The sequence below is a fragment of the Tympanuchus pallidicinctus genome, unplaced genomic scaffold (assembly GCF_026119805.1).
Source record: "Tympanuchus pallidicinctus isolate F22 unplaced genomic scaffold, pur_lepc_1.0 scaffold13, whole genome shotgun sequence".
NCBI classification, from domain to species: Eukaryota; Metazoa; Chordata; class Aves; order Galliformes; family Phasianidae; genus Tympanuchus; species Tympanuchus pallidicinctus.
The window spans coordinates 17,058,909-17,085,281 of record NW_026294648.1 but is presented as its reverse complement, the minus strand read 5'-3'; the positions used below and the strand labels follow the sequence as shown (position 1 = coordinate 17,085,281).

Here is a 26,373-nt window from a genome sequence, read left to right as displayed (position 1 = left end):
GTGGGCCGTGGGCTCTGCTGGGTGGAGTAGGGGATATGGGTGCACAGAGACACGGGGCTGAGTAGGGATACAGAGGGACACGGGGGTGGAGGGACACGGGGTGCAGGAGAAGCCCTCCTGCCCTTCACACACACCACCCACTGCCCACCCCATAGCCCAGCTCCCAGCCCCGGGCCAGGTTCTCACACTCCAGCCCTTCTCCCCAACCCCTCGTCCTGCCCTGTGACCCCGCTGCCGTGTCCCCACACCCGGGCCTGCTGGTGGCACTGTGAAGGTAGCAGCGTGGAGGTGGCCCCGGCCATCTCCAGGAGGAAACGCAGCTGCTGCTTTGAGTCAGAAACTCAGAAAAGGGGAACTGAAAGGGTGGGGTTGGCCGGCCCCGTTCTTCCTCCCTGCACGGCAGACCCCAGCGCCGTCCCTGCGCTGCGTCCCCACAGCCGCCCCGACTCGCGGTGCTGGGCCGCTCGGGGCAGGCGTGGGGCAGCAGGCACAGCACAGCACAGCACTGTCCGTCTGGGCCAGCCAGAAGGGCTCGGTGAGTACGGGGCACCCAGGGTGGGGGCTGCATCCCAGGGACGTGTGGCAGAAAGTGATGTGACGTGGGCAACACAAGGGCTCACGGCCTCACACCTCTGCTGCGTGTGGCAGCAGTGCTGGGGCGGTGCTGGGGATGGGGGAGGTATCCCAGGTGCTGTGGTGTGCCACGACAAGCAGCACCATTTGGGCCATGAGGCCTGGATGCACTCTGAGCTGGCGGCATCCATCCTGCTGCCACGAGGACGTGGGGCGCAGGGCCCTGGGTGTATCAGAGCTGGGGGCTGTGGGGCTACGCCAGAACAGGGGGTCAGGGTGGTTTGTGGGTGCTAGGAGTGTGCTGGAACCACCTGTCAGGGTGCTGGCTGGGTGCTGGTGGCACTGGGGCTGCACAGAGCAGGGAGTGGGGGTGATCTGTGAGTGCTGGAGTGCACTGGAGCAGGGGGTGGGGGTGCTGGCAGTGCCTTTGCACGCTGAATCCCAGCTCCTGTCCAGCCATTGTGCAGGGTTGCCTGCTGCAGCTCCCCTCCCTGCTTCAACACCCTAACAGTGTGTAGTTCTGGTGGCACTGAGCGCAGTGGCCACGTCAATGCACTTCTGTCCGAGGTGTGACAGTGGCAGGAAGTCACATTATCTAGGGGGGACGCCTTTGCTCACCCGCTCGCCACCTCTGCTGTTACAGTGAGGCAGCGATGGCTGACTGGGGAGGTGAGTACTGCCGGGCAGCCACCAGCACAGGGATGGGGTCTGGTGGCCCTGCACGCATCGACCCCTTCCTTGTCCCTACTACACACCTGGCAGAGAGGGGCAGCTGAGGAGGAATGTGCTGGGTCAGAGATGGGGAGGCTGCGCTGGGGACAGGGAGACTGCACTGTGATGGGTCAGAGCATCCTTCTGTGACACTCACCATCCTTTCATCCCTGGTGTCACCATGCCAGAGGACACAGTGAGGACCTGTCCATTCTGCCCACCGCTGCTGGGGGTGACACAGTTGCTGCAACACAAGGTAAGGCTCCCTGCATCTGATGGCCTGTGGGCCAGTCAGTGGCCACTGCAGCCACCTGCCCTGTCCCCAATTCCCTCAGCCCTCATCCCTGGATCAGCCAGAGGCTGCTGGTTCTTCAGATAACCCATTATTTTTAAGTTGTTTTTATTTTTAAACCACCCAAAGAACCCTAAGCAATGGGGCCCACATAGGGAGGACAGGGGGAGCCCCGGGGTGGGGGAGCCCCATTGTCTGCAGGCACACAGGGCTGGTTTGCTGCCACAGGGTTCTGTGGTGAGGGACTGGAGATTGGAGAAGATAGGAGGGACACCCTGCTCCTGCCCCCCTGCTGGGCATGCTGTGGGAGAGGCACAGTGGACAGAGCCATGTAGGGACCTCTGGTCCCCTTGTGGTCCCTGTGGTGAGCAGGTGGGCTGCAGAGTTGTGTAACAGGGAGCTTGACCCCACTTTTCCAGCGAAAAGAGAACAAACTTGAAGTGAAGGGGTAGAAAGCACAGAGAAGGTACTGAGGGGCACGGATCAGTAGTGGCTCTGTGCGGCTCAGCAGTGGGACCGGGAGCTGGTTACAGCCCTCCATGGGAGCAGCTCACACTTTCAGCCACAGGGTGCTACAGACATCCAGACCCACTCCTGGAGAGGGTCAGGACCTGTGCTGATGGGGGCTGCAGAAGGATTTAAGCACCTCTGTGTGATGGCTAAAGGAAATGCTTTGAGCCTGCCTCACATGGGGAAGGGAGTTCAGCATTGTCTGTGCGCTCCTGCAGGCTCCCTGGGCAGAGGGGGGGAAGGATGGCTCTAGAGCCTTCTTTGCTCTTGGCAGCACAGCACTGCAGGCATTTAGGGCCAGGACCGACCCCTGTTTTTTCGTGGACCTCCTCCCCACAGCTGTCCCTTGTGCAAGGCAGAGCCCAGGCAGCTCAGTGGGAGGAAACAGCCCACACAAACACAGCAGTGCTGAGAGGAGGAGGGAGGGTGCTGGGTGTCACAGCTTGGCCTCTGTGCTCCTCCCCGAGGCGGCGTTTCTCACAGCCTCCTCAGCTCCCTCCCATCTAGCCACCAGCACCCAGCTGAAGCTGGAGCCTGTAGGCTGGCAGCTTGGTCCTCACCATGGCATCTCAAGAAGGAAGCAACAGGGAGAGGTGACCCCATAAATACCCTGTGTGTGTGTGAGGTCTGGCTGCAGGCAGGTTTTGGGCTGAGCAAGAGCAGTGTCAGTTGTCACCCTGCACACAGCAACCCCGTGAGCACGGCGAGGAGGCAGCTGGGGTGGCTGACATGGCCAGCATCATCCTGGAGAGCATCTTCTTGAAGCGCTCGCAGCAGAAGAAGAAAACATCTCCCCTCAACTTCAAGAAGCGCCTGTTCCTGCTGACGGAGAGCAAGCTGTCCTACTACGAGTATGACTTTGAGCGAGGGGTGAGTCTGTGGGGCTGCTGGCGGTCTCTCACCAGCACAAAGCATGGGGATGAGGGTTTCCCCAGGTTCCCACTTTGGGGATCATTCAAACCAATCTCGTTTCTTGCAGCGCCGAGGCAGCAAGAAGGGCTCGGTGGACATTGAGAAGATCACCTGTGTGGAGACGGTGGTGCCCGAAAACAACCCTCCCCCTGAGCGGCAGGTCCCGGTGAGCGTCCCTGCTGCTGTTCCCTGTGCTGTTGCTGGGGCAGTGCTGTCTGGCACGGGGCTCTGTGCACACAAATTGTACTGACGGCCAGCCCAACGCAGAGCACGGGGCAGGAGAGGCAAGGGCTGTGAGCTGAGCTGCAGGATGTCAGTGTCCATCTCTCCCTCTCTCTTCCAGAAGAAAGGGGAGGATTACAACATGGAGCAGATCTCCATCATTGAGCGGTTCCCCTACCCCTTTCAGGTGAGTTCTCATCGTGCTCACTTCACCTTTCTGCTCCATCTGGCTGCAGGGCAGGAGCTGGCATTGCAGCAGGGGTGAGAAGAGCAGGGAGACGTGAGAACAAGCACAGCATCATTCTGGGGACACCCTGCTGCCACATGGGGCAGGCTGATGAGCCTTCATGGGCAGTGAGGAATCGGGCAGCTCTCTGGAAAAGGAGATGGATGCCGGCTCTGAGCTTTGTCCTGCAGTTTTCAGTGTCCTGGCCAGTACTGGAGGGATGGATATGCTATTTGCTCACTCAGCCCCCAACCCAGTTGCTCACTGTCACCCCACACGGCCCCCAGCACAATGAAAGTCAGAGAAGGAAGTGGAAAGTCTCAGGGGAAGGGGCTTATTTATAACATCTCTGTCACGGTTCCATGAGCACCACGGGGCCAGCACGCAGCGGCACGGCTTTTGCTCCTCATCGAATGCTCTGGCTGGCTGCAAGCCTCTGCTCTCCTATTTCCCCCCATGAGCCATGGCCCTGCGCTGAGCACATTGTCTACAGGTGGTGTATGACGAGGGGCCCCTCTATGTCTTCTCCCCGACAGAGGAGCTGCGCAAACGCTGGATCCATCAGCTGAAGAGCGGTGAGTTTGGGGCACCCAGCTGCGCGTGCGGCGTGACTCAGAGCGCTGGGTTTCCGGGGGCTCGCTGCCTCGTGGTTACGATATCCCATATCTGCGGAAGAGAGCTCTATCAGAAAGTGCTCCCATGACGAGCGAAATCATAAGGGCTATTCCCTCTGCTTGCATCATTCGTGCCATCCCTGTGCTGCCACGAGCCTGGGGAGAGGGGCGCTCACCTCCTGCTGATTCCTACAGCATCGTCTGAGGCATCTTGCCATCCCGCAAACCTGCTCCAAAGCAGTTCAAGCAACTTCAGAAGTCACTGAGAGCTGGAGGAAATGGCAGATGTGGCCACAGAGCTCCACCAGTACACAAGGGGAGGGTAGAGCCCCCATTGCATTAGGAAGGAAATGAGGACAAAAAGCATATTAGGAGCCAGGAGCATCTCCCAGCTCATCCCAAGCCCCGTGTGATGCTGCTGAGCTGATGCTTTGCTGTGGAGCTGCCCTCTCCTCGAGCTGGGAACGCCTTGCTGCAGCACTGCACAGAGAGGCTGGGCTGTTTGTGGTCAGCCAAAATCTGATGGAGCTGCCTGTGTGTCTGTGTGTGTGTATATTTCTGTGGCTTTGTGCTGGTGGCGTTAGATTAGCTGCTCAAATTGACCCAGGGAAGTTTGCCTGAGCGAGGAGGAAGCAGAGCGGGCTGATAACGAGGAAGTCAGTTATCTCACAAGAGCCCTGCTGCTCTGCCTGGCTGCCAGCCCCAGCCCCACTTCCCCACTCCAAGAGGACGGTGTGGTGGCAGTGGAAGCCATTGCAGAATCTGCAGGGAAAGAGAGAGAGAAAATGCTGGCTGTTTGCTGGTGGGATGCCCACATCTTGCTTCCTGAAGAGACTGGGCTCTCTGCAGGCAGTGGAGACAGTGCAGGCCATCATGCTGAGGTGGCATTTAGGAACATCCAAGTGTCCCCACGGCTTGGGGATGAGCAGCAGGAAGTCGGTTGGTGCCTGCTTGGAGAGGGAGCAATCTCCCAGCAAGGAAGGTTGCTGAGCAGGTAGGGGATGGTAGCAGCATTCTGCCCTGCCTGCAGGAAAGCCAGGCCCAGCATTTCTGGAAAGAAAAAAAAAAAGGCTCAGAAGATCTGTGAGTTGTGGACCTCAGCAGCCTGGAGGATGCTGGGCATATCAGCTGGCAGGAGGAGTGGTTGCAGCAGGACCTGGCCCTCCAGATGTGCTCGTGTTCCTTTGCAGAGCTGCTGAAGAGCTTTGATCGAATCTGAGAGGGAAGGGCTGGCCCTCCTCCAGCTAGCAGCTTGGTGGCACAGGGTTAGCGTTAGCTGTGGCAGAGAGGCAAGAGCAACCAGCTGGAGGAACCGCAAGCAGAAGGGCCACGTAACTGTGTATCAGTGGCAGAACAGGGAGTGAAATGACTTACTGGGGCTGATCCTCTGCACTTGGGGTCACACACATCTCCCCTCCTTGGCCGCAGTGATCCGATACAACAGCGACCTGGTGCAGAAGTACCACCCCTGCTTCTGGATTGATGGCCAGTACCTGTGCTGCTCCCAGACAGCCAAGAACGCCATGGGCTGCAAGATCTTGGAGAGCAGGAATGGCAGTAAGACACTGGGCACCCTCCCCTTGCCTATGGCCAGCCCTGGTGATCACCTCCCACTGCCCACAGCAGCTAGGGATCTGTTCTCACCTTTGTTTTTTGTACTGTGAAGGTTTAAAAGCTGGGCGGTCGCATCGCAAAACAAAGAAGCCTCTTCCCCCCACGCCTGAGGAGGACGCGGTAAGGACCAGTGAATGTGGGATTGCTCCAAAGTGCTGAAAGAAAAGTCTGCAGGATTTTATAGACCAGAGCTTGGCTCTGGAGGAGGATGTCAAAGTAGAGCCCAAAGAGCTGGGCGAACACCAAATGATCTCACCCCTTAGAAGTCCCCCAGGGGAGCTGGGAAGAGAGAGTAGTCCTGACATGGGATAAAGTCTAAAAGTTCAGGGAAGACATTTAGCTTTGGTGAAGACAGGCCTCCTAAGAGGAAATGGTGCAATAAAAAGCACTGGGTTGGGTCAGTCTCTTGCTGGAATTATATGTGGGAGCTGAAATGGAATGCTGTGCTAACCTGGCCAGGCTTGGGGACGGTCTTTGCCCAGGAAATAGCATGTTTGCCAGCTTCACCACATTCCTTGTTCTCCCTTGCCACGAGGAAGATGGTGATGAAGCCCCTGCCCCCTGAGCCAGCCCCCAGTGCAGCAGGAGAAATGAAGAAGGTGGTGGCCCTGTACAACTACGTGCCAATGAATGTGCAGGACCTGCAGCTGCAGAAGGGTGAGGAGTACCTCATCCTGGAGGAAAGCCACCTGCCCTGGTGGAAAGCCCGTGACAAGAATGGGTAAGAGCTCCCACTATCCATGGCATTCACCCTGCAGCTGAGTCCTATCCCAGCACTGCTCCTGGGGCAGCCCCGAGGACCCCCACCTGGCACTGGGGAATCCCCACTGGTCTCAGACTCTCAAACTATTTTCTCCTGCAGAAGGGAAGGATACATCCCCAGCAACTATGTCACCGAAACCAGCAATTCCCTGGAGATTTATGAGTGAGTAGGAGAAAGCGTGGTGATCTGGCAAGTTGTGCTCGGTTGGAGACCTTTTACATCCACTTCTGGGCCAGGATCAGGCCAGGATGGGAACAGGGCTGGCCTGGGGGTCTCCCTGATGGTTATATCCCTCCCTGTTCCAGGTGGTACTCAAAGAATATCACTCGGAGCCAAGCAGAGCAACTGCTGAAGCAGGAGGTTAGTGCTGACTGCCAGGTCTGGGTCTTCTACACACATGACTTCTGCAGGCTGCTGTTGCCTCACATCTGGCATGGGCCAGCCCTGGCTTGTGCTGGGAGGGGAAAGCTGGGCTCATCTCTAAGCCGCTAGAGAACAGGCCAGCACCCACAGCTCCTTCGATGTTCACAGCTAGAAAGGGAGGAGCATGTGGCCTGATCTCCATCAGGGTCAATCAGTCTCTCTTCAGTGAAACGATGTGTTTCTGAATGCAGTGGATATTGAAGGCCAGTAGATTTAGGAGCGATGCAAGACTGCCCCTTCTTCTGTAGCTGACAAGGAGAATAGAGCTGGCTGGATCCAGACCAGAAATTCCTCAGGTAGCTGAAAGCCCCATGGTCCCAGCACTGCAGCCCAGCAGTACAGTTAGCCTGCACTGCCTGGGGGACAAACAAATGAACCCTGCAGCCTGTGTTACCCCAGCAGCCCCAGGAACTGTCTCCACTGTGATCTCCTCCCAGAAAGCAAGTCAGTAGGTGCCCCAAAGCAGGGGCCACAAGCAGGACTCCTTTCATTCGCCGCACCCTCTCCAGTCATGCTGTGATTGTCCCTCTTGCCTGCTGTGCTCACTTCCTCACAATTACCCCATCCTATCTTCACCCCCCCCCTTTTTTTTTTTTTAGGGTAAGGAAGGGGGCTTCATTGTCCGAGACTCAACCAGCAAGACAGGGAAATACACTGTCTCTGTTTATGCCAAGTCTGCTGTGTAAGTGGATCTAAGAATAGCTTGCTGCTATCTCAGAGGGCCCCTCCAGGCACCTCTCACTCTCTGCTTGCCCTTCCCAAGCTGCTGACCCCATGCACTGTCTCTCCAGAGACCCCCAAGGGGTGATCCGCCATTACGTTGTATGCTGCACCCCTCAGAATCAGTATTACCTGGCAGAAAAGCACCTGTTCAACACCATCCCAGAGCTCATCACGTACCATCAGCACAACTCTGCCGGTGAGTGCTCACGGGTGCAGGCAGAGCTTGCAGCCACAGCCTGAACCTAACGCCCCTCCACACAGGTGGAGTACAGTCACCATCTCCCTGCTCTGGCACAGCCCAGTGGCAGCTTTAGCAGAGCAAAACAGCCTGGAAAACACACCTCTGCTCTGCATGGCTGAATCCCCAGGAACTTCACACCCCCCCGATCATCCCTTCCCCTGAATTCCATCCATCAAACACCCCTCTACCCTCACCCCACATCTTTCAGTAATGCTTTGTTCTCCCATCCACAGCCCTCACTAGGCTGTAAAGAAAAACTGTTCTCTTTTACTGATGCAATTTCAATCGATCCTGTTCTTGACAAAAGTAAAATATGAACCTGTCCTTCTTAACCTACCCAGCAGTGTGGGTTTGCAGATGATAAAGCATCTCTCAAACAGGGAATGGAGATAGGAGGATGCAGCCCAAGAAAAGCTGGAACAAGAATGTTCCAAGCAAGGACAAGCTGTGACAGGCTCAAAGAAAGTACAGGGACAGAGTGAGGCCACCAGGTTTTACTGACTTCACAGCGTCCTCCTTTTCTCGGGCTGAAGGCAGGAGGCCTGTATTCCCTGCTGAAACATCGTGGTGTGGCAGTGCAGCTTTCTGTGTTTCAGGGCTCATATCCAGACTGAAGTATCCTGTGTCTCGACACCAGAAAAGTGCCCCTTCCACAGCTGGCCTGGGCTATGGTAAGCTGTCTCAGGCTTCCTTAAGTTTCCCTGGCTGCAGGGCCTGAAGGGTGCTTGGGTGCTCTGTCTGCAGGAACTCCTTGGGGCTGAGCTCCTGGTCGTTTCCCCACAGCAGGGCCCACATTGTTCCCTGGAATCCCTTCCTAATACTCCCTGGCTCTCTGGGACAATACCAACCAAGAGACTTGCAATTCTATCCCCTGGATGAAAAGGTCTTGGGCTTCATGATTTTTCTGTGATGGTTTTTCAGGCATGCTTCTGGTCTTTCAGCACATTCTTTCAGGCAGCACGTGCTTAAGAGCTCTTCTTGGACCAGCTAGACCAAATGACTGGGAGAAGCCTGCAGGAAGGGCACCTGCACCCTCATCACACTCACACTCTCTGTCCTAGGGTCGTGGGAGATTGACCCGAAGGATCTGACCTTCCTGAAGGAACTGGGGACAGGGCAGTTTGGCGTGGTGAAGTATGGGAAATGGAGAGGCCAATACAACGTTGCCATCAAGATGATCAGGGAGGGCTCCATGTCAGAAGATGAGTTTATCGATGAAGCCAAAGTCATGATGTAAGTGGTGAGCAGCCCCCAGGTCAGTGCAGCATGTATCTTGTCAGAATACCTGCACTCCCAGATGGTTTGGAGGGACAGCATCAGGAGGCTTCATGCACTGCAGAATGAATCTGCACTTCGAGAGCCTGTACTCTTTCTGCTGGTTTTGGCAGTGAGCATTCCAGGAGCACTCTTCCCTGCCCAATTCTCCTTCTTCTTATTCAGCAATGCTTCTTTTGCAGCTTGTCCTTACAGATGCTCAAAAATGCCCTTCTTGCCCCCAACACAGGAACCTGTCTCACGAGAAGCTGGTGCAGCTCTATGGGGTCTGCACAAAGCAGCGTCCCATCTTCATCATCACTGAGTACATGGCCAACGGCTGTCTACTGAACTTCCTGAGGGAAACTCAGCGGCGGTTCCAGCCTGCTGAGCTGCTGGAAATGTGCAAAGATGTCTGTGAAGCTATGGAGTATCTGGAATCCAAGCAGTTTCTGCACCGAGACCTGGTAGGCATGTGGCCAAAGGACACCTCTCCAGCTCAGTTGTAGCTGCAGGATGTCCTCGACAGGGTCCAGCTAATTCAGTGGTGTGAAGAGAGGAATCTACAGCCTCAGATTATCCCTGCAAACTTCCCTGCCCACCTGAGCATAGACAGGGTGCCCACTATGGCATGTCTGAAGTCACTGCTGTGCAGTGGGTTAACAGAAAGGGAAGGACTAGGCAGCTTTCTGGGGACAGGAATGCATTTTTGGCTAGAGCAGAGCTTTGCATCAGGCAACACAAGCAGCATTCACTAGCTCAGGCATGGAGCTTTAATCCCCATGTAAAGCTGAGCCTGTGGTTTTTCAGGCCTCTTGCTGGCATTGCCAGCATGCGGTCCTGCTGTGTGCCATATCTGATCTCCTCCTCATGCTGCTTTGTCAAGGCAAAATCACACCAGGGAAATTGTCCCTTTGTGGATAAACTGGAGGCCTAGAGGGTCCTGCCTTGTCAGACAAAATGGGGCAAAGCATTAGATGGATGGGGATGAGGCAAAGTTGCAGATGGTACAGGGAGATGAGAGAAGCAGGAGCAGGTGGGAAGGACAGCCTCCATCTCTCCATCCACAGGCTGCTCGCAACTGTTTGGTGAACGACCAAGGGATTGTGAAAGTCTCGGATTTTGGCCTTTCCAGGTCTGGTAATACATCTGTGTCACTTTCCTGTCTCAATTTCCTATTGCCTTTGTCAGTTTCTTCTGCACTTTTGTCTATCTCTCCCACAGTTCTCCAGCTCGGCTTTTCCTCTGCCTTCTCCTGTCTTTCATCTGTCTGGCTCAACCTCCTTCACCCTTCCATCATCCCTTTCCTACATCCTTCATCTCCATTGTCCTGTCTTCTTGCTGCTTCTTCCTCCATCTCCAGGCTCCTGGCTGCAGCCTTCTTTCCACAAGCCATTTTTGCTATGTCACCCTCACTCATTCCCAGTCTCAACTAACATAATCTTGTCTCCAAAGGGACATTTTTGCCTTTTGAAACCCATGCAGAGTGCAAACTCTGATCACTCTGAAAGCTGTAAATTCCTTTCGGGCTTTGTTGGTTGCATGGATGAGTGAGAAGTGAAATGGAGGACAGGTGCCCTGATGTGTTGATGTGCTGCAGATACGTTCTGGATGATGAGTACACAAGCTCCATGGGGTCAAAGTTTCCAGTTCGGTGGTCTCCTCCTGAAGTTCTCCTGTACAGCAAGTTCAGCAGCAAATCCGACGTGTGGTCGTTTGGTAAGAGCATGGAGCTAATGACTCAGGGGGGAGGAGGAGGCCCAGCAGCAGTGAGCAGCCTGCTGCACATGGACACTACCACCTGTCCCCGCCGTTTCCCACCACAGGCGTGCTGATGTGGGAGGTTTACTCTCTGGGAAAGATGCCTTACGAGAGGTTTAACAACAGCGAGACCACAGAGCACGTCATCCAAGGCCTGCGCCTCTATAGGCCTCAGCAGGCTTCAGAGCGGGTCTACGCCATCATGTACAGCTGCTGGCACGAGGTACGTGCGCACTGCGGGTCCGGCAGACGGCACGGCGCGGTGCGGGCGCCCACAGCCCTTCCTCTCGCCCCGCAGAAGGCCGAGGAGCGCCCCACCTTCACCGCGCTGCTGGGCAGCATCGTGGACATCACAGACGAAGAGCCGTGAGCACCCCCAGCCGCCCTCCCTTCCCGGTGCCGGTGGCTGGAACTAACGGGCCGGGGAAACGGGACGGCACCTGGGCAGCCGCTGTGCGCACAGCGCGGGCTGAGGAGCCCCACAGAACCCCTCAATAAACCCCTCCTAACGGCTCCGGGCCTGTCGACGCTGAGCATGCGCAGCGCGGGCGGAAGTAAGGGGAGGGCGGGCGGAAGTAAGGGGGCGGGCGTACGCATGCGCGGTCGCAGTGCGGCGCGGCACGTGAAGGTCGTGGCGGCGGCGGCATGGAGGCGCCGTCCGGCGGCGGGCTGGGGGGAGCCGACCCGCAGCTCCAGCGCTTCATCGAGGTGGAGACTCAGAAACAGCGGTTCCAGCAGCTGGTGCACCAGATGACCGAGCTCTGCTGGGTACGGCGAGAGCTGGGAGGGCGGGAGGGCGGAGCGGCTCCGGTTAACCTAAGGAGGCGGTGGGGTGGGGTGGGCCGGGCTTCATCCTGTGGGGAGGGGGATGGGGGCACGGCGAAAGCCCTCTACCTCTGGGTTTGGGATTCGAGGAAAGCTCCGGGGGCTGTTCCGGGGAGGGGAGGCTGAGGTGGAAGAGGGGAGTTTGAAGAGGGGAATAGTGGGCGCAGTGCTGCACCCCCGGATCCAAAGCAGCCACCGCTCCACAGGAGAAGTGCATGGACAAGCCCGGGCCGAAGCTGGACAGCCGGGCTGAGACGTGCTTCGTGAACTGCGTGGAGCGTTTCATCGACACCAGTCAGTTCATCCTGAACCGGCTGGAACAGACGCAGAAATCCAAATCGGCCTTCTCGGAGAGCCTGTCCGACTGAGCGGCCCCAAAAACGGGGGGTGGGACGGCCCTGCTGCACCCTGCGCCCAGCCCTCTGCTGCCCCAACAAGCCGAGGTCAGCTCCAGGGCGTAGGGTTTAATTAAATGACGGTTTTGTGAAAGCTGCAGCCAGCCAGATGAGAGCCCGTAACAGATCCGCCCGCTCTTCAGCGCGGTGTTGTGCTGCCCCCATCCCCAATCACCAGGAAGCATCTTCACACTGGGACACAGGGGCTGCAGGTGTCATGCATGAGGTGGTGGCGGTGGGGTTGCTCCCAGCACTAAGCATGCCACTGCTGCCTTAAAACAGTGCTGCACACACCTCCATTGCACAAAACCAACCCACTGCGCAGTCCCCATGGCTGTGCAGAAGGAGAGCAGCAGGACTGCATCAGCACAGGCACCCCTAAAGAGGAGAGCTGCTGGGCATGGTGAACATCCCTGGCAGTGTCACTGCTGGAAGACATTTCAAGGCTTCCCCAAAGTCATTCACGTGGCCAAGTGACAAACTTTCAAATTGCAGCACGGCTCTCTAGATACTGACTTGCTCCATTCGTTGCTTTCTCTCAGTCAATGTAATAAATATTAAGTGGGTGAAATTTTTAACACGAAATTCTCCTTTGTTCAGGTAGATGATCACTGAAAAATGGAAATATGGCATTCTTGTAATTCCTTCTCCTTCACGGTGATTTTATTTATTTGCAAAATTAGAAGAGAGGGGGAATAATTGTGCTCTGGGTAGGCAACCTGCTGTGAATTCTGATTTGTTGCTCAACATATTTGGTCCTGTGAATCAAAGCTCACATTTGTGGCCTTTCCCCTTCCTCCCTTAAGGGTTAACAGAACCTGCTTCCTTGTATAATTTCTACAGAGAGCCCAAGCACACGAAAAATATAGGCAGCTGCTTTGTAACTACCTGCACCTTTATTTGTGGGGATTACTGGAGGGCAGCCTGCGGCTGTGTCTTCTGGACTTTTGCCCCTAGGAAATTACACAGAGCTTCTAACTGGAAAAACAACCAGCACCTATTAACTCACCTTCTGAAACGCAGTGTTTCAGGGCCGTTTGCAGACAGCCTGGCTGTGGGAAGCACGGAGTGACCCACGTAACTAACATGTGGCTTGGAGCTCTCACAGAGAAACCTCACAAAGTGGTTCTGTGCATGACAGTTTGCCATGGGTGGCTGGATGGGGTGTGTGTGCAGCATCTAACGGGTGTCTTGTAGCCAGCAGCCTTCCTAGGAGTGATTCAGAATGAGTTAAATAGAGCTATGCATATACTAACCTGCAAGGATACAGCTATCTGCCCATCTTTCCAAAGCTCACCTCAATAGCTGAAGACTGTTAGGTCCCTCCTGTCCCCACTGTGAGCCATTCTCCCTTCCATCTCTGCCCTGAGTTTTTCTCAGGCACCTGCATCATTCCTCCTACCCCTGCAATCCTTCATGCCCCTCTGTGCTGGCCCAGCTCCTGGTACAAACGCATCTCCAGCTTCCTGGTAACTGAACACTGCTGGCTTTAATGCTGTATGCAGGTGCATCATCAGCCTGCACAACAGATGCTGCATGATCCCCTCTGTAAGAGCCAGAACATCACAGGGCAGCACCACTGAAGTTCTCCAGTCTTGGCTGTATTCTTCTCTTGGATGTGAACCTGTAAATAAATTCTAACAGTGAGCCGAACCAGCAGTTTACAGAAGAATTTTTGAAGTACCACTCTGGGTTTGTCATCCTTAAGGGCAGGCACTTGTCTTCTATCCACATCATATCAGCACCACGTTAGAAGATTAACAGTGATAAAATAATCTAAGTATTCTTAAAAAAAAATGCTCGGAAGCTTCTCCAGCCCTTGTCTTCAGTAAGGGTTATTAGCACCGTGTTAGTGCTGCAGGCCTCTGTGCAACCAAGCAGATCCTGGCAAGGGCAGATCAATCCCTCACAAAAGCTGGAGAGGCACTGGGTCCTGGCAGCAGGGAAGTTCTCAGCACTCGTGTCTGTAACAATGAAGGATGTTACAGGAAGGATGCAGCCCCTGCCAGCTTCCAGACAGTGAGAGGTCACACCAATCACACACCCAAGGCAGGCAGAAAGCAACTGCTAGCTCTGCACACACCAAAGTACCTAGCAGCATCCAATGCAGCACGTTCAACCTTTGCACCTTGTGGAGCTGCTTGCTGGCTGGAGCTGACAGCACTTGAGAAGCTCCCTCATACACTTTCACCTTCCTCCTCTTCTGTGCTCTGAGAGCTTTTGTCCTCGGAGGGCAGAAGAGGCTGGTGCTGACACGACTGATGTCTGTCCTCACCCCTCCATGCCGTGCGCAGGTCTGCCCTGCCTTGCTGCAGGAAGAGGGGCAGGAGGTCTGGGCTGAAGGGCACGTCCCTGAAGGCGTGAAGGAGGAAGATGCCGGACACGATGGTGAGGAAGCCGCTGATGGTGCCAATGATGTTGTCTAGCACCATGTGTTGCCACTCCTTGAAGAGGATGGCAGAACATGTCATGACTGAGGTGGTGAACAGCACATAGTAAATGGGAGTGACCACGGATGTGTTGAAGATATCCAGGGCTTTGTTCAGGTAGTTGATCTGCACGCTGATGCAGATCACCAGGCACACCAGAAGCACCCAGCCCAGAGGTTCTTTCAGGACTGGCTTCCCAGCAAACAGTTCTTTCAGGGCAATCCCCAAGCCTTTGACACACGATACAGAAAGTGAGCCGATGGCAGAGCAGACCAAAACATAAACCAAGACGTTGCTCCGTCCGTAACGGGGTCCAGCCACAAAGATGAGCAGGAGGGAGCTCACCAGGACGCACACAGCAAACACAATGAATCCTTGGAGAAAGAATAATTAAAGGCTCTATCAGAATGGAGAACAGTAGTCCCAGTGACAGAACAGCAAGCAGGGCAGTGGCACATCCAGAACCTAGGGCATTACTAGCTGCTGGGGGCATGCTGACCAAGAAGGGGGGGGCACAGCCCTACAGGAGCACCGTGCAGGAGGGCAGCAGAAAGCTAAATGCTGCAGGGTGTGGTGGGAAAGAGAGTCCCCATCGGTCTAGTCAAGCTGTTCCCTCCCCAGTACTGTTATTTCCAAGTCTGAAGTTGACATGATGCCTTTCATTCAGCTACCTGGATCTTTCAGCTTCTCTGCCATCGACTCCAGGCTGGAAACCTCTTCTTCCTGAGGAGCGTGGATTACCATCACTGTGGAGCCCAGGATGCTTAGGACACAGCCAATCTTGCCATGAACATTCAGCTGCTCATTCAGGAAGGTGGAAGACAGAACCGCACTGGAAAATCAAATCAAATCAAAACAACAACAACAAACAAAACAAGAAAGGCCTAGCAGTTAGGAATGGAATATCTGAGGGAAGAGACAGAGGAAAGCAGAGCAGCTTTCACCATTTAGGGTGGTAGGTGAGGTAAGGATGGTTCTGAGGCTGCTTACCTAACGAGGACACTCAGAGCACCCAGCGGAGTTACCAGCGTTGCAGGGGCAAAGGCATAGGCAGCAAAATTTGCTGCTTCTCCAATTCCCACTGCAAGAGAAACTCTGTCAGGTGAACATCAGAGTAAAGAGCAGTTCAGTGTAATACAAATGTATGTGCAGGCAGAAGATTTCCCATGTGCAACCAGGAGAGGACAGTGCCAGCCAGAAGAAGCCGAAGCTTTTCCCTTTAGGACACAGGAGGCTCCTGGTGACGCATGGTTATCCCCAGTGGCCATCCAGCTAAGCAATAACAAGAGAAACGCCTTTACATGTCCTCAAAGCTGAAAAGAGCTTTGGCTCATTACTTTTTCTAAGTTAATCTCTGCTGGAAAGGTTCTTAGGGCTTTTTGCAGGGTAAATCAAGTGTCACGTTTGACAAGCATGCAGCCGAGCTGCTGGATCAGTGTTAGCTGCCGTGCTGATGAGCATCACCTGACTGCAGGGTTTGGGCAGGGTCAGGAGCACTGTCTCAACCCAGTCAGACCAGTTCCTCAGTTCCTATTTAGCAGGGCTTCAAAATAATTTAGAGTTATAATTAGATCAACATCCCCACACGTTCAGGAGATAAAAATCAAACAGATCAGCAATCCTAGGATGGCTGGGTTGAAAGGGACCTCAAAGGTCAGCCAGTTCCCATCCCCTGCTGCAGGCAGGGCTGCCCAGCGGATGCGCAGCCCGGCTCCGGGCAGCTCGGTGCACGAAGGCTGCAGGGAAATCCCCTGGGAGCACAGGCCGAGCACTCCCAGCTCGCAGCCCTTCCCCGCAGCAGAGCTGCTCCAACCCTCGAACATCCTCGTGGGTTCCTCCTGACCCCTCCTGCGTTCTGGATGCAACGCGGGACCTCAGGAGGGCAGAGCAGAGGCACAGCCCCCCTCCCGGCGTCCCTCCTCCCCCCGTCGGCGCTGGGTTCAATCCTGCTGCTCAGCCTTTCCCGAGCTCTCTGTACTCACTGCACAGCAGCCCTGCCCACCACAGCCACTCCCGCAGGTACGCGTGCCCTCCGTGCCCTGCGGGGAGAAACGGACGCGGCAATGAAGGCGCCGCTCAGCCGCAGGCGGACCCCCGCTCGGGGTCGGCTCGGGCCGTACCTGCCCTGGGACGACCGCGGCCGCACAGGCGGAGCAGCCCCTTCTTCTTCAGGATAAAGCTGCCCCCGATGAAGACGCTGGAAGCCAAAGCCAACCCCAGCCCCACATAAAAGCCGTGCCGACCTCCTGCCGGCCCCATGGCGCCTCCGGTCCGCCGCGATGCCTTTCCCCCAGCACGGAACGGGCGGTGCGGGGCTGCGAGCAGCCCGGACGGCACACGGCGCTCCGCCCCGGCATCGCCCCGCCCGGCGTTGCGCGGAGCGGCGGCCGGAGCTGAGGGTTGCGTCGGGAGCCAGGCCGGGCCCGGCGCTTTTATGGATCCGCTTCCAGCCGTGGAGTTCTCGGCTCGAATTTGTTGTTTCCTTTAAGGCGAGAGGCAAAAAGGATGAGTAAGAGCAAGGACGACGCTCCGCATGAGCTGGAGAGCCAATTCGTGCTGCGGCTGCCGCCGGTGAGCGCCGCTGTCCGCTCCGTCCCAACAGCCCTACTGCTGCAGAGCGGAGCGCGGGGCTCCGTGGGGCTGAACGGGGTGAAAGAGGGGATAACGGGGCTGGGAGAGAGCCCTGCGAGGCAGCAGTGTGTGTCTGCCGATTGCGTGCTGGGCTGCGTCCTAAAGAGGGCTGGCAGACGGAGGGGAGGGTTGTTACCCTCTGCTCTGCCCTTGTAAAGTGCTGTATGGAGTGCTGTGAGCGGACCCGGGGCTCCCAGAGCAGGAAGGGTCCGGAGATGGGAGCGAGGTGCTCACAGGTTGGAGCAGCTCTGCTATAGGACAGGCTGAGAGCTGGGGGTGCTCGGCCTGGGGAGGGGGCGGCTCTGGGGAGACCTCCCTGCAGTTGGGGGAGCTCACAAACAGGAGGAGAATTGACTCCGCATAGTGATAGGACAAAGGGGAATGGTTTAAAACTAAAAGAGGGGAGATTTTGGTTGGATGTCCGGAGGAAATCCTTTGCTCAGAGGGTGGTGAGGCCCTGCGCTGCTGCACGGAGCTGTGGGTGCCCCCATTCCTGGAGGTGCCCTGGGTGCCTTGAGCTGCTGGGGGGCAGCCAGCCCATGGCAGTGGGTTGCAACTGGGTGGGCTTTGAGGTCCCTTCCAATGCAAGCCATCCTATGATTACCAATTGATAAGTCGTTAGTGGTTATTGCTGTCAGCACGCTTAACGCTATTTTGCATGTGCTTAACGTGAGGCTGTGGATCATGAGACCACATGAGGATGCTAAGAGCAGCTGTACCCCCAGCTGCTGTGCAGGATTTCACTGTCAGGGCCTCACAGTGCTGTCCAGCTTCATTTTTCTTGAGGGGAAGAGGCACACAAGGAGTAGTGGGCCTGTGAGATTAATGCATGATTCTTGGAGGAGGGTACAGCTTTCCCTGCAGATTGTAGGCTGGCTTTTAGAATTGTTTTTCTGCCTTGGGTTGACAGTGTTGTTTAAAGCTGGGTATCATAGACTCACAGAATGGCCTGGGTTGAAAAGGAGCACAATGCTCCTCCAGTTCCAACCTCCTGCTGTGTGCAGGTCGCCAACCAGCAGCCCAGGCTGCCCAGAGCCACATCCAGCCTGGCCTTGAATGCCTGCAGGGATGGGGCATCCACAGCCTCCTTGGGCAACCTGTGCCAGTGCCTCACCACCCTGTGTGAAAAACTTCCTCCTAATGTCTAACCTAGACTGGACACAATCCTTCAGTGGCTTTAATGGCAGCAACCCCCCAAGTCCCAGCATAACCCTGCCCAATCATTTCAGGAATATGCCTCCACTGTGAGGAGAGCAGTTCAGTCCGGGAGCGTCAACCTGAAAGACAGACTCACCATTGAGCTGCACGGTGAGTGAGAGGCAGCCTGTGCCAGTGCCTCACTGCTGCTTCTGGGACAGTGTTTTTCCTCCCCTCCAACCTTCCCAACTAACCTGTCCCATGGCTTTCCACAGCTGATGGGCGCCATGGGATCGTTCGTGTGGATCGAGTGCCGCTGGCAGCCAAGCTGGTGGACCTGCCCTGCATCATCGAGAGCCTAAAAACCATCGATAAGAAAACCTTCTATAAGACAGCAGATATTTGCCAGGTATGGGCTGTTCTTGCCTGCCTCAGCAGCTCCTTGCTTGCTCCTCTCTCTGAGTAAACCTGTGTACACTCGGATAGGTTGATGCCCTGTATAACATGGCCAGTTTCTGTATTGTCATATTGGTAGTTCAGAAACAGCCTTGATGTTTGGATTTCAATTGTGCCTGGGAATCCCTCTGGCAGCCCCTGTTCATGTTCCAGCAAAGCTTCTACGTCCTTTTGTCCTTGCATTGCAATATGCAACCTTTGTGTTTATATGGGGGTTTCAGATGCTTGTTTGCACCGTGGATGGCGATCTCTACCCTCCTTTGGAAGAGCAGACTGTGAGTACTGACCCCAAGGCAAACAAAAAAAAGGACAAGGACCGAGAGAAGAAATTCATCTGGAACCATGGCAGTGAGTAGAGGCTCTGCCAGCGCTCTCCATCCCACAGCCCCAACATCCCCACAGCTCTGCCGGGTGCTGGCTGTGCTGCTGCTCTGCTTTCAGTGCTGTCTGGGTTCCTGAAGGGAACATCTCCGTCTTGGCAGATCAGGTTTGCCAGACCCAGCTCTCTCCTTAGGCCATCTGCCTGACACATGCAATCTGCTCTGTTGCAGTTACTCTTCCCCTGAAAAATGTACGGAAGAGACGATTCCGGAAGACAGCTAAGAAGAAGGTGAGTTGTTTCTCTGGTGCTGAGTGGTGCAGGTGCAATAACCAAAGAATCAGAAGGCAGAGACACTGGAGCTGTAACTATCTGTCCGTCCTAAAGAGTGTCTTAGCATTGCTTCACATGTTTCCTTGCCAGAGATGAGGGAGAAAGCAGGCAAGTGTACTTAAAGCCTTCCTTGGATGTTTCTCCTGTGTTTCCAAAATGCCCCTGAAGTGGGAAAATACTCTGTGCTGAGAACTGCTGGACTCTGTTCTTGTGGCTGCTTTGTCACAGTGCATCTCTTCCTGCTCTCAGAGAAGAAAGGGTTGCATGGAAGTAAGACTTCACTCATTCCTCCTTTCCCAGCTGAAATCTTCTCTCTGTGCATGGCTCGTTTGCTTCCCCAGCAAGCAGGCACTACAAATAGAATAGCTGTTATTTCAGCTGGGGGAGTGACAACAGATGGAGCTCAGAGACTGTCTCAGTACAAACGCATAAGCCAGGAAAGGTGTTGGGGAGATGCAGCACCACGAGGCTGGGAAGAACTGCTCTCTGCTTTGCAGTTTCTGAGAACACAGCGGAGTGATATTTTGCATGACATTTGGGAAACAAATTATTTCAGGCAGTCGTATAGCCCTCGAGAGAGGTTGGCTGTCACTACCTTAAGATACACGGCTGATTTAAAAGTGACAAATGAAACCTCCTTTTGAGAGAGATGGGAAGCTTGAGGTGACCATCCATCAGTGAATGGCACTTTGAGCACTTTCAGTATGCACATAGGAAGCCTTATTTCGGGAGTTCTGTTGATGGGTGCATCAGAGTAGTAGAAAAGTGAGAGCATACAACCCAGCAGGGAGATGTGCACTGAAAAATATGGATCACTGTTCTGGAGGTGCATAAATCACTTTTCAGGTGGAGCGTGAGCGAAGGTCAGGTGGAAGGAATAAGAGAAGAGAGGCTTGAGCTGTGTCCGGAGGTTGGGGATAGGAGCTGGGCAGCACACAGCTCCCTGCACCAGCTGTTTGATGGATTGCCTGTTCTTTCCCCTCTCTGATGCAGTACATTGAATCTCCTGATGTGGAGAAGGAGGTGAAGCGTCTCCTGAGCACCGATGCTGAAGCTGTCAGTGTCCGTATCCTTTCAGGAGGAAAAGAAGCTTGGGTGAGGGGGGGGGTGAGGCTGTATGAATGATCTGGGGTTGTGAAGAGAGCTGAGTTCAGCTCTGTGGGTGTCAGGTTAGGAGGTAAAATCAGTGTGTCACTGAAGTGAACTTTATTTTTGCCTTTTTCGAAGCTTATTGTATCTTCCTGGTGACCTTCCTTGCACTGAGCAGGAACTTAAGTAACAGTAGGGGGCAGGTCTTCAAAAAGGTGGGCTGGGGTGGCTCAGTGTTGGTATTCATAACTGCAAGGCCGTGCCTGTTACAGTGGGCGATGAGCTGCAGTTTTTGGCTTTCTGCACCTTTCCCATTCGTTTTTTCCTTGACTCATCCACTCCAACTGTCAGGCTGGGAAGTCATTGCTGAAGATGAGACAAAAGAAGTGGACAACCATGGTTCGCTCACGAGCCTGGACATTTCTTCCCCAGGGATGTCAGGACATAAACAAGGCCACGGCTCCTCAGGTACAGTGGGGAGGGCCGCTGTGTTTTTATGAGGTAAAACCCAATGGGGGTGGAAGTGTCCAAAGGAGGGAGGGCAGTGCTGAGATGGACACCATATATTGACGGTGCCCATGACAGGCACAGGGTGCTGGGCTGTTTGTCAGCTCCGTTCTTCCTCTTCCATTTTGCACTCTTTAGAACACGACGAACTGCGGGAGATATTCAACGACATCAGCAGCAGCAGTGAAGATGAAGATGAGCGGGATCATCACGATGATGAAGACCTGAACATCATGGACACCGAGGAGGACTTGGAAAGGCAGCTGCAGGACAAACCAAATGAATCCGATGGGCAGCAGCAGGAGAATGAGGGGTCCAACCAGATAGGTGAGTCGGGTGGCAATGCTGCAGAATCACTGGGGTGCCAGGCAGCTCAGCCTGTGCTGCAGGTCTCTGCTCACTCTTTTCCAGTCATGGGCATCCAGAAACAGATTGATAACCTGAAGAGTAAACTCCAGGAGACCCAGGACAGGAGGAAGCGCCAGGAAGATCTCATCATGAAAGTAGAGAACCTAGCCCTCAAGGTGAGAGGTCTCCTGGGGTCTCTTCTAAGTCACGTGTTGAATAGACTGATTCCAGCGGTGTCCTGAAAAAACCATGGAAGCCAGGGGCATTTGCATGCTGGGTTAAAAATAATTGTGCTGTGACCATACATTCCTGCATCTTCCCATGGAGGCAAAGCAATCTGTGAAGCTGCAGGAGATGAGGGTTTGGGAATCACTGCGCTGTTTGACGTACCAGCAGCCGTCCACAGAGTGTTTTGAGAATTGTGGTCTGGTGTTTTTGTCTCTGTAGACCCGTCTCCAAGCTGTGCTGGATGAGTTCAAACAGCAGGAAGAGCGAGAGAAGCAGCAGGTGAGGGAGCTCCCCCAGTGGAGGGCATGCTTCCCTGCAGTGTGCAGGCAAAGCAGCCGCTACTGCAGGTGGAAGGTCTGCAGCCACTCTGCAAGGAGGCCCAGCCCTTTGTTTCTGTGACACCTTTCTCCTTCTTCCCAGATGACATCTCTGCAGGAGCAGCTGGAGTCCCTCATGGAGAAGTGAGGCATGGACCTGACCAGAGCAGCAGGGCACGTGGAAGTAAGCAGAGCTGGAAGTGCTCAATCCCATGCTGAAGTCTTGCTGCAGTCACTGCTGCAGTTCAGGGCAGTGCAAGAGGTTCTGTGTCCAGTGCTGCTCCTACGTGCCTTGTGCTGAGCTTGGCTGTAGAATTAGGCTCGTGAGAGCAGCCAAATGCTTGGGAGTTGCTGTAAATATTCAGAAGGGATTTGGTTCTCCCTGGGTCAATGTGGTGCAGCTCTGTGCACTTTGTTGAGTCTTGGATGTGATGGGAGCTTGTCACTGAATTTGGGAAATGCTTGTCTGCAAACCAGACTCAATAAAGGACCATCTCCAACCCGGTTCTGTTCCTCTGTATTCCCCAGGGGACAGGCTAGCACTGCCTCTTGTTAGCTTGCCACCTGGCTCGTGCTTCCCCTGGCACTGCTGGGTTCCTTCCACCAGAACGCTCTGTGCACGGTGGGGTCAAAGGGAAACTGTGTGCAAAGGGGACCCCACACACTCTCAGGCTGCGTAAGGAAGGAGGTTCTCCTGATTAGGGAGTTTCTTTAATTCCTCACAGAATAGGCAGGCAAATCCCAGATTAACCTGGCAGGGTGGGAAGAGGATTAGAAAGGCAGTTCCATTTGGCAGCTGGCAGAACACAACAGAGTACATCACGTTGGGGTAGTGTTATCCTGCGTGCTGAGGAAGGGGAAAGGGCTGCTGTAGTGTGGGTGCAGCCAGCACAGAAAGCAGGAGGCTGGTGGCAGCTCTGGGAGATGACATGCCTGTAGTCTGGAAAGGGAGCTGCCTCAAGGAGAACGCTGAGCCTGGGGAGGCCCTGGGTGCACACGGGTGCGTGCATGTGTGGGACCTGTCCTGGGGGCAGCCATGGAGGAAACGTACCTGCTGAATGTGGAAGGGGTCAGAAAGAAGATCCTGCACGGAGGCCGAGGGGAGCTGCCGAAGTTCCAGGATGGGAGCAAGGTAAATCGTGTTGGTTGTTATCCCAGAGCCCCAAGAGAGAAGGGAGCAGCTCTGACACCTCCCTCCTTGCCCATCGCCACTCTGCCAGGAATGGTGGGGCTCAGCAGCCATGATGGCGTGCTGGAAATCCTTCTCCTTTCCCTGACACATCAAATGGGAGTGGAGGGGCCAATAGAGTTTCTAAAAGCCTCAGGCCATATCAAATGGACAGATCTGTGTGGATGCCATGAGGTCCTGGAGCTGACTTAAAAAGGGGTACCCAAGGGAAGCAGCCAGATCTGGCACTGATGAGCATTACGATGCTCCACCAGCTGCTTTCTGTCTGAGTTGAGGGTAGGAGGCACAGTCTCCTCGCTGTAGATGGAGAGCTGCCAATCCAACCTGCATCGCACCAGCAGCAGGCTTGTCCTCATGTCTTGGCCCCACTGCGGGGGGTTCCTATCCCATAGACCTGCCCCAAGGCCAAGCACGAGGCCACCCCGTCACCACCACGCTTTTTTGGGGGGCAGATCACTTTCCACTTCCAGACACTGAAGGACAACTTTGAGCGGACGGTGATCGATGACAGCCGGGAGGCCGGCATGCCCATGGAGATCATCGTGGGCAAGATGTTCAAGATTGAGATCTGGGAGACGCTGCTCTGCTCCATGAGGACGGGGGAGGTTGCGGAGTTCTGGTGCGATGCCATCGTGAGTGAGGGGTCCAGGGGTACGATGAGTGCCATCTGCATCCCGCATTGGGCTGTGCAGCCCGAAGACGTGTGGCATTGCCTTGGCCTCCATCCCTTTGCAGCACACAGGGATGTACGCCCTGGTCTCCAAGGGCATGCGGAGGATCGCGGAGGGCCGGGACCCCCTGGAAGGGCAGAAGCACCGCTGCGGCATGGGCAACATGTTTGACTACCACAGCACGGGTTACGATGACCTGGATGAACTGCAGCGGACACCTCAGCCCCTCATCTTCATCATGGAGCTGTTCCGGGTAAGGGGAGGGCAGGGTGATGGGGAACGGACGGGGAAGGGGCTCAGTGCCCGCTGCCCACACAGGTGGAGGAGCCCTCAGCCTACAAACGTGACACCTGGGCCATGAGCAAGGAGGAGAAGCTGGCGGCCGTGCCTGTGCTGCACAGCGAGGGGAACCGCCTCGTCCTCCAAAAGGACTTCCAGCGCGCAGCCGAGAAGTACCAGGAGGCTGTCATCTGCCTGAGGAACCTCCAGGCCAAGGTGGGCCACCTCCTGCCATCCCTGCTGGCCTTTCCTTGGCCAATTAGTCCCCCATAAGGGGATGAGCACCTCCGTGATGCCCCATTGGGTAGGAGAAGCCATGGGAGGAAGGCTGGCTGAAGCTGGAGAGCCTGGTCACACCGCTGGTGCTCAACTACTGCCAGTGTCAGCTGGAGCTGGGAGAGTACTACGAGGTGCTGGAGCACACCACGGAGCTGCTCCAGAAACACAACGGTACCCCTATGCCCTGAGTACCCCACAGTGTGCTCGTGGCCCCTGGGACTTGCCCTACAGCTCACATATGCCTGGTGCCCACAGCAGTGCCCCTGTCCTCTGGATCCCATGGTGTCCCATTTCAGCCAGGTTCCCTCATCCACAATGACACCTGCACCCACGTCCCCTGATCCCCCAGCCCACCACAGTGCTCTCCAAACGTTCCTTAAGTCCCTTACCCACAGAGGTACCCCCATGACCAGTTTCTCCTTCCTCGTGGTCCCCAGCTCCCCGAGGTACCCTTACCCACGGGAGCATCCACACCACCTCCCCACACCCGTGTTGGTACCTGGGTTCCTGGGGGCTCCAATGACCCCACTGGCCCCATCCCACAGACAATGCCAAGGCCTATTTCAAGCGGGCGAAGGCGCACGCGGCCGTGTGGAACGAGCGAGAGGCGCGGGAGGATTTCCTACGCGTGGCCCACCTCGACCCCGCCATGGCGGCCGCCGTCAAGAAGGAGCTGAAGCTGCTGGGGGAGAGGATGAGGAAGAAGCACGTGGAGGATCGGAAACGTTATCAGGGGCTCTTCCAGCAGCCCCGGGGGGGGAGGGCTGGCATGGGTGGGAAGCAGCAGGAGGAGGTTGGGTGCCATGGAGGGGAGCAGGGCGTGGGAATGGGAGAAGTCGGGGTTGGTGAAGGAGAACGAGGAATGGCTGGGGATGGATGTGGAAAGGAAGCATGGGGAAGAGGAACAGCCCGAGGGGAGGCTGAAGTGGTGGGAAATGGGGTGGGACAGGGTGGGGAAGTAAAGCTGGGTGTCTGTAAGGCAGAGCTGGAGAGCTGTGGGGAAGAGAGAGGGGTGGAGGGATGGGAGGAGGAGGAGGTAGTAGAGGAGGAGGAAGGAAAAGTAATGGTGGAGGAGGAGGGAAAAGAGATAGTGGAGAAGGAAGAAGAAGTGGTTAAAGAGGCAGAGGAGGAGGAAAAGGAGAAGACAATGGAGGAGGAACAAAAAGGGAAGAAAGAGGCAGTGGAAGAGGAGGAGGAAAGGGAGGAGACAGTGGAGAGGGAAGAAGACATGGAGGAGGAGAAGGAGGAAAGGAAGGAAAGAGAGAAGGGGGAAGAAGAGGTGGGGAATGTGGAGGAGGAGGATGGGGTAGAAGAAGTGGAGGCAGTGGTGGAGAAACAAGAAGGGAAGAAAGAGACGGTGGAAGAGACAGTGGAGAAGGAAGAAGAGAAGGAGAAAGTAGAAGAGGAGAACTCAGCAGCAGAGATGGAAAAGCTGGCTGAAGGGCAATGTGAGGAATCAGACAAAGGAGAGCTCATGCTGGGGAAGGAAGCTGGTGGGGCTAACAGAACTGGAGCAAAGAGCGTGGCTGGGGAGGAGTCAGGCAGAGCTGCAGAGCAGGCACCTGCATATTTGGACCAGGGGACATTCCAGGGGGAGCTGGGGAAGGGCAGCTGTGGGGGACAGCAAGCAGACAGCCTCCCCTCCACCAACATAACCAATGGGGCAGTGCTTCAGGCTGGGCCATTGGGTGCAGATGAGGAGCTGGATGGGGGAACAGAAACGCCCCCCTACCTCACACCAGTTGAGGAAAGGGGTGGTGCAACCTCAGGACTGGGGGCACCCCTGGAACAGTGCAGGGAGACCAAAGAGCTTGAGGCCCCTGCAATGGGGCACAGGCAGGCCTGAGTGGGGATGGTCGCTGCTGAATGGGGGACAGGGTGTAAGGCTGCCCATGGGAGGCAAAGCAGGGGCAGAGGGACTGCAGTGCTGCCAGGATCCCATTTCCCACAGACTGGGGACATTGCAGTGACACAGAAACAATGCTGTTCTTCCACTGGGCCTGGCAGCTCCTGCTGCCTCCCCTGCCCCAAATCACCACTCAGCCTCCAGCCAGGTCCTGCTGAGTTCTGTTGGCTGAGAAATAAAGTCTCTTCCTTGGCAC

At 55.6% G+C, this 26,373-nt stretch overlaps 5 protein-coding genes across 9 annotated transcripts; 4 read left to right on the top strand and 1 right to left on the bottom strand.

Annotated features, from left to right (window-relative positions):
• Window positions 1-353: 353 nt before the first annotated feature.
• BTK (Bruton tyrosine kinase) lies at window positions 354-11,352 on the top strand. Of its 3 annotated transcripts, none has more exons than XM_052673464.1 (20): window positions 354-535; window positions 1,473-1,540; window positions 2,774-2,956; window positions 3,066-3,164; window positions 3,342-3,407; window positions 3,940-4,021; window positions 5,489-5,617; window positions 5,727-5,794; window positions 6,214-6,395; window positions 6,537-6,599; window positions 6,743-6,797; window positions 7,460-7,542; window positions 7,652-7,779; window positions 8,421-8,495; window positions 8,886-9,057; window positions 9,329-9,545; window positions 10,149-10,213; window positions 10,679-10,797; window positions 10,905-11,062; window positions 11,138-11,352. In XM_052673464.1, the coding sequence occupies exons 3-20, from the start codon at window positions 2,816-2,818 to the stop codon at window positions 11,207-11,209; spliced, it is 1,974 nt and encodes a 657-aa protein (XP_052529424.1). In that variant the 5' UTR covers window positions 354-535; window positions 1,473-1,540; window positions 2,774-2,815; the 3' UTR covers window positions 11,210-11,352. The 3 variants fall into 3 exon arrangements, with proteins under 3 accessions (XP_052529424.1, XP_052529423.1, XP_052529422.1); XM_052673463.1 differs by lacking the exon at window positions 354-535 and adding an exon at window positions 1,224-1,242 and having other exon boundaries at window positions 3,345-3,407; XM_052673462.1 differs by lacking the exon at window positions 354-535 and adding an exon at window positions 1,224-1,242.
• Window positions 11,353-11,431: 79 nt separating this feature from the next.
• TIMM8A (translocase of inner mitochondrial membrane 8A) lies at window positions 11,432-12,630 on the top strand. Its single transcript, XM_052673488.1, has 2 exons — window positions 11,432-11,607; window positions 11,871-12,630. Exons 1-2 carry the CDS (start codon window positions 11,485-11,487, stop codon window positions 12,030-12,032), a joined length of 285 nt encoding a protein of 94 aa, XP_052529448.1. The 5' UTR covers window positions 11,432-11,484; the 3' UTR covers window positions 12,033-12,630.
• A 1,084-nt stretch (window positions 12,631-13,714) lies between these two features.
• LOC128076125 (magnesium transporter NIPA2-like) lies at window positions 13,715-16,747 on the bottom strand. Of its 2 annotated transcripts, XM_052673475.1 has the most exons (5): window positions 16,609-16,747; window positions 16,471-16,527; window positions 15,479-15,569; window positions 15,160-15,320; window positions 13,715-14,862 (listed from the first exon to the last, which is right to left on the bottom strand). In XM_052673475.1, exons 1-5 carry the CDS (start codon window positions 16,745-16,747, stop codon window positions 14,237-14,239), a joined length of 1,074 nt encoding a protein of 357 aa, XP_052529435.1. In that variant the 3' UTR covers window positions 13,715-14,236. The 2 variants fall into 2 exon arrangements, with proteins under 2 accessions (XP_052529435.1, XP_052529436.1); XM_052673476.1 differs by lacking the exon at window positions 16,471-16,527.
• A 194-nt stretch (window positions 16,748-16,941) lies between these two features.
• Window positions 16,942-22,353, top strand: TAF7L (TATA-box binding protein associated factor 7 like). Of its 2 annotated transcripts, XM_052673472.1 has the most exons (11): window positions 16,942-17,059; window positions 18,349-18,427; window positions 18,532-18,665; window positions 18,934-19,060; window positions 19,264-19,322; window positions 20,358-20,430; window positions 20,805-20,921; window positions 21,099-21,287; window positions 21,372-21,484; window positions 21,756-21,815; window positions 21,957-22,353. In XM_052673472.1, exons 1-11 carry the CDS (start codon window positions 16,994-16,996, stop codon window positions 21,999-22,001), a joined length of 1,062 nt encoding a protein of 353 aa, XP_052529432.1. In that variant the 5' UTR covers window positions 16,942-16,993; the 3' UTR covers window positions 22,002-22,353. The 2 variants fall into 2 exon arrangements, with proteins under 2 accessions (XP_052529432.1, XP_052529431.1); XM_052673471.1 differs by having other exon boundaries at window positions 21,099-21,484.
• An 81-nt stretch (window positions 22,354-22,434) lies between these two features.
• LOC128076194 (aryl-hydrocarbon-interacting protein-like 1) lies at window positions 22,435-26,117 on the top strand. The gene is made up of 7 exons (XM_052673590.1): window positions 22,435-22,985; window positions 23,495-23,674; window positions 23,778-23,966; window positions 24,032-24,208; window positions 24,301-24,442; window positions 24,817-25,064; window positions 25,518-26,117. Exons 1-7 carry the CDS (start codon window positions 22,890-22,892, stop codon window positions 26,115-26,117), a joined length of 1,632 nt encoding a protein of 543 aa, XP_052529550.1. The 5' UTR covers window positions 22,435-22,889.
• Window positions 26,118-26,373: the final 256 nt, after the last annotated feature.